The sequence below is a fragment of the Porites lutea genome, chromosome 3 (genome assembly GCF_958299795.1).
Source record: "Porites lutea chromosome 3, jaPorLute2.1, whole genome shotgun sequence".
Lineage (NCBI taxonomy): Eukaryota > Metazoa > Cnidaria > Anthozoa > Scleractinia > Poritidae > Porites > Porites lutea.
The window spans coordinates 8,042,924-8,048,728 of record NC_133203.1 but is presented as its reverse complement, the minus strand read 5'-3'; the positions used below and the strand labels follow the sequence as shown (position 1 = coordinate 8,048,728).

Below are 5,805 nucleotides of genomic sequence, written 5' to 3'. Positions count from 1 at the left end.
GGAAATAAAACTCCGCCGACACGTGAGACCGTTCTCTTTCTTCGCGGCCATCTTGAAAACTGTGGTAGCAAGATAACTGCTACAAGAAAACTTTCAAAATGGGTCGTCTTCACGCGCCAGGGTAAGCTAAAAACGAGTGATAACAAAAGAGGAATAGTTGAAGCAAAACTTCGACTTATTAAAAACCATATTGTGGTAACTGTAGAGGCGTTTGGTTTCCTTGAATGTTTTGTAAGAAGTGTTGTAAACTCGTGGTTCTGCAATCTAATTTTGTGATTAATTCTCCTGTTTCTGTTAAAGGAAAGGTATATCTGGTTCAGCATTGCCATACCGCAGAAGTGTTCCAACGGTAAGAAATTTAAATTTTGTGAATTAATTTAAGCTTTGAAGGTATTGAACGTACACATTATTAGCATTGATGCCATTTAAAAATGATGTGAATGTTACGTTCGTGTGCTATTTGTCGGATTGGTTCGTATTTTGGCCCTGACGAGAGTTTATCGTAGCCCCAAAACCACATATTTCTCCTTACCATTTCTAATCGACCTGTTTCTCCATAGTATTTTTAACCTTACCACATTTTCAGTTCAGACGTCGTACTTTTCATGTGCCGAACCTAATCCCTTCAATTAAGTACATGAAGAGACCGATGTTTGAATCAATTTAGTTCAGCATGTCTAATTTGGGTCGATCTATCCATGATTGAAGATCAAGTGGCCCACATGGGAATTTCGACTGTGGAGCAACTATGTTTCAAACATCGAACTTCTCATAGTCATATGCCAAACCTAATGCATAAATTACTAGAATTTATTTTCTGTGGTAAGCATTTTAGACCATTGAACATCGTGAAAATGAATTAATTGCAACTAATGAAGTTCAACGTCTAAATCAACTGTCAAACTTGCATCATTTGAGTCGACCTAAATAGGTATTTATAAGTTTGAAAAGAAAAAAGATCAACGTTGAATAAAGTTTTACTGTGCTTACAATCACAAGCAACGAACCTTGAAACATAGAAACACACAAGACGGATCAAAATCCACCAATCACAAATTACAGACCATGACCTTTCGAACCCGTTAAAGTAAAGTTTTTTTTTCCCTAAGAGCTCCGTTAAGGTGATTGACGGCAGTGAAAAACACAATCGTCAGTTGGTTTTTGAACTTCAGAATTCGCATGTTTGTGAAAAGTGCAGTAATGTATTTGACTTGGGATATTGTACACTTTAGTTAGCCTGCGTAATGCTAGTGGTATATGATCTATGACATTATCGTATTCAAAAACCTCCATTTTTGTCCATCCACATTTAAACAAGAAGCTGGCATTTTCAAAAATCTCCACTCTGGGGACTGTTTTTGAAAAACCTGCATTTTTAGTGCCCAAAAACGTCGTTTACAAGGGGATGAGGGCTAAAGCAGAGCGAAAATATTTGTCTTAAAAAATATCCAGAAATGTGTGGACGAGGCCTTAAAATCTCACATTGTCTTATTGTTACTTTGTGCTGTTTGTGTACTAGTGGTTGAAGTTGACATCAGATGATGTTAAGGAACAAATATACAAGCTAGCCAAAAAAGGCTTGACACCTTCTCAAATAGGTTAGTATGAAGCTGGGTTAAAGGAAGCACATGCACATTTGCCAAATGCAAGTGTAAATTTATCTGGGGAAACTATAACTTTTATCATAAGAGCACAATCATTACCTGAGTGACTTGCCTGATGGTCAGGGTTTTGGAAAAAGTGAATAAAGCAGACTTCCAGGGCCCAATACAACAGCTGGTAAATGGACGATGTCCAGCCAAAATGTCAACTTGACTGACTAAAAAAAATTTACCCATCTGTCATGTTGACCACTCACAGCTCACTGTATTCAGCAACTCAAATCTTAACAAAGCAATCTTTGTTGTGGCAGATGCTATGTAGGAAACTTTACTCTGAGTCCTGGTTGGGCAGATGTTACTTTGGCGGTCAACACATTCATCTAGTTAAGTACCATCCTTGAGCCTCCTTTAATATTTAGCAAAACAAGATGACTATCCTTTCATTAAGCCACTTTTTAAAGGGTGTAGCTATGACTAGACCAAGTAAATGATTGTTTGGAGATTACAGGCTGTTATTGGTGCGGCACATCAGAGGAAAACCCACAGAGGAAAATGAAATCCTCCTTCCTTGCACAGCAATTTTTAAAAATATTTTTGCTCAAATAGGTGTGATTTTGCGTGACTCGCATGGTGTTGCACAAGTGCGCTACATTACAGGAAACAAGATCCTCAGAATCCTAAAAGCAAAAGGTAATTTTTATAGAGTATCCTGTATACTTTTTTTCTTTCTCCTCGTTCTGGTGATAAAAATTATGAAAACTGATTGTGCAACACTTTATTTTTTTATCAGGGCTTGCGGGAAGCCTTCCTGAAGATCTTTACTTCCTGATCAAAAAAGCAGTTGCTGTTCGTAAACATCTTGAAAAGCATAGGAAGGTGAGTGTTTATAAATAATTTTGATATTAACTCATTCACCCCCGAACTGCCCGTGCAGATCTACTGCCATACTGATGAAAAGCTTGTTCCACTAGGCCACAGAGATTGAAGTGCAAACCTGCAAACAGCATTTTGGTTTAAAAGCAGGATAGTGACCAGAAAACAGTTCGACTAGCTTCAAAACATGTTTTTTGGCAAAGTTCTTACGGGCAAGCGAGTTAATGGACTTAGATGAGAATCTTTTTAACTTATGACACAGGGCTGTCATTAAGAGCCGGGGGCCGGGGACTTCCCCCGGATACTATAAGTGTGGCTCCCGGCTACTTTTATTGGAAAATAGAAGAAAATTAGAACCAAAAGAAACCCCCAAGTGTTCAATTCCCCGCCTACTTGTTGTATTTACCCGGCAACTCGAAATCTTAGCGACAACCCTGTATGACGTTGTTTCTTATGAAGCATGTTCAAAAATTATTGAAACTATATGTATTTGTTGTTTAGGACAAGGATTCCAAGTTCAGGCTTATTCTCATTGAAAGCAGGATTCATCGTTTGGCGCGTTACTACAAGACCAAGAGAGTTTTGCCTCCAAACTGGAAATAGTAAGAACTACTCCTTGTTATGGTGTAACATAAGTTTCAGAAGAATGCAATCCTGGAGTGTCAAAAACACCTGTGATTTTACTGAAATTCTCGAAAATCCCAAAGAAATAGAAAATGAGCAGTTTGTTACAAACTGTCAGAGTCAATAAAACTGTAACTTCTGACACATTGAAATGGATGGTCATACAGTTGGTGATCAGGACACCTAAGCAAACCACAAATTAATAACTGTTACCATTACCGTGCAGTTATCTCGTGTGATTGGCCTCTCTTAAAATAACTTTCCAGTACTCCTATTCTTAGGTTCATGGTAAAGTTCCTTAAATTGGTTGCTGGAATATACATGTATCTATCCAAGTATACTGTCTGGTTACTGATGAAGAAAAATCTTGCAATGTAAGGCTTGAAAAAAAAAACTTCACTCCAGTTTTTTTTCTTTAGAGAAGCAGCTCTCTAAACATGTTTGGTTTAAAAGCAATTCTGTTGAAAGCCAAAATTTCCTGAGCTCTTGCCTGTCTGGTGAGCAAGGGTGAAAGCTTCTGGTCCAGCTAGAAGATCTACTTGTCCTAGATGACAGAACAGGATTATTTTTAGCCCCTCAAAGTACAGGTTGTAAATGTGTTGTTGTTAAGTGTGTGAAAAGTCTGTCCAAGTGCTTAAGGCTAGAAAAGTGCCAGAGAGAGTTTGTTTTCAGTTCGGCATCACAATAATTCTTCCTAGTTGGGTTTGTTACATTGGGTGAAATAGGTCAGATTGTGAGCGAGTTTTCTTGTCTGTTCTTTCTTTGGAAAAAATTTACGCAAATTCACCTCATATAGAACAACCACTGATAAGTACTCTATTTTTCTCTTGTTTCAGTGAGTCATCAACTGCCTCAGCTTTGGTTGCTTAAGCAAAACATGTAGACAGTACAAATAAAATCCTCCAATTGAGTTAACCAAACGTTTTTGTTTTATTTTATTTTTACGGTAATAAATAAGGAACATCACCTCATCTATAAATCTGTTTGCTGATGTCCAACAAAATTAAAGTAAGCTGGCTATCAACTGGCAGTCAGTTGACACTCGGAGATATGTTCCAAAATTAGTATCTTATAGGTAATAGCATGTTTTGTACATGATATTTCAAAATTGTCCCAAAATTTCACTCACCTAACAGCTCGTGAAATTATGGATAACAGTTTTGAAATATCACGTACAAATCATGCTATTATTTGTTAATACCACTACCCTCAAAAAGGTTTGTAATTTTCACATGTAGGTATTTCAAATTAAGCTGAAATACCACTGCTCCAAGCCAATCAACTTGTAGAAATTTCTCATGTAGTAGTATAACTACAAAAATGTTAGGGTTTATTACGGGTTGAGTTTTTACTTTTGCCAGGATTGTGTTAATGACACTCTGATATTTGTTGGCTTCTTTAATTCATTTGTTTCTGGACATGAGCCATGGGATGTAAACATTATTATATCTTTTCATGGGCTGAAGTGAGGTCAGCAATTGGGTGTGGCATGTGTGAGGACACCTACTCCTGCAATCAACCAATTAAAACCTTGCGTTGCAGGCATATTTGCCATGCAATCTAACACTTAATATATCCTGTGTGTAGTTGCCTTCTTTGTCTTGGAAGTGCGATAGTAACTCTGGCATCAGGATTCCCTCGCCTGATCATATTAATATTACGCAGATTCCTGATGACAGTGACAATGCCATGTGCAGATCTGAAAACCTAATTTAAAAATGGCAGAGTGAAAAATTGAGCATCTGAGTCGCGTTCAGTCCTTTCTGTGTGCTTTTGAATGCGTTTTCATTTGACGGCATGTTGTCTTTGTATTTCTTTCTATCATTGTCTGCTGCAACTGAAGCAAATCTACTGTATGTGCACTACTACTGTGTATTTTTTTTGTGCGCTTCAATTTTATCTCCAAGGTGTAAAATGTTTCTTCTCAGTGGAATTTTTTTTTTTTAATTTTTTTGATTAAGGGACATAAGTTACTTGGTGTGAGTCAGAGCAAATCAACCATCAATGCAAGTACAAAAAAATACATTACAAAAAGTGTCTCATGCAGCTTAAACTTTTTTTGTTCACAACAAGAGCTAAGAATCTACAGCTACACCTTGAAAGTTCTTGAATTTTAAAATAAAAATTTAAGGCCCCTTGAAAGTCCTTGTAAATTGTAGTCAGTGCTCGAAAGTCCTGGACTTTCAGTGCTAACTTTATCCAACCCAACAAACACAGAAAGACCTTCAGGATAAAATTACTCTTGTTGTGGAAGAACTAAAAAAGACGTAGACTTGAGGCTCTTTTTCCTTGAAATTTTTGTTCAAAAAAGGGTACAAACCCTGAATCTAAGAATCCCAACAATCATTTCCCACGAAACACCAAAAACTAATGCATTTGGAAGATTAATCTCTTGCAAAAAACCAATAAATAACTATTAAGGGTCACAAAGTCTCCACAGTATTTCCACTCAAAAGTGATATCTGCATTGCTTACAACAACGATGCCAAAGCACTGTTGAGATAAGGATGCAGTATGGTGGGTGTTTGATTTAATAAATTTTAACTCTTTAGCTATAAACATATACTTAAGAAAATTTCAAATGCATAGTGTGAGAAAAACTGTGAAAGTGCAACATTTGGTCATAAAAGTTGTCCTTATAGAATTTTCAGCTTCCAATAGACCATTTTACCTTGTATGTTTTTCTCTCCATTTGCAGAACATGAGG

At 36.9% G+C, this 5,805-nt stretch overlaps 1 protein-coding gene across 1 annotated transcript; it reads left to right on the top strand.

Annotated features, from left to right (window-relative positions):
• LOC140929331 (small ribosomal subunit protein uS15) lies at positions 1-4,018 on the top strand. Its single transcript, XM_073379131.1, has 7 exons — positions 1-121; positions 301-349; positions 1,520-1,598; positions 2,208-2,291; positions 2,392-2,477; positions 2,976-3,076; positions 3,935-4,018. The coding sequence occupies exons 1-7, from the start codon at positions 99-101 to the stop codon at positions 3,966-3,968; spliced, it is 456 nt and encodes a 151-aa protein (XP_073235232.1). The 5' UTR covers positions 1-98; the 3' UTR covers positions 3,969-4,018.
• The last annotated feature ends 1,787 nt before the right edge of the window (positions 4,019-5,805 follow it).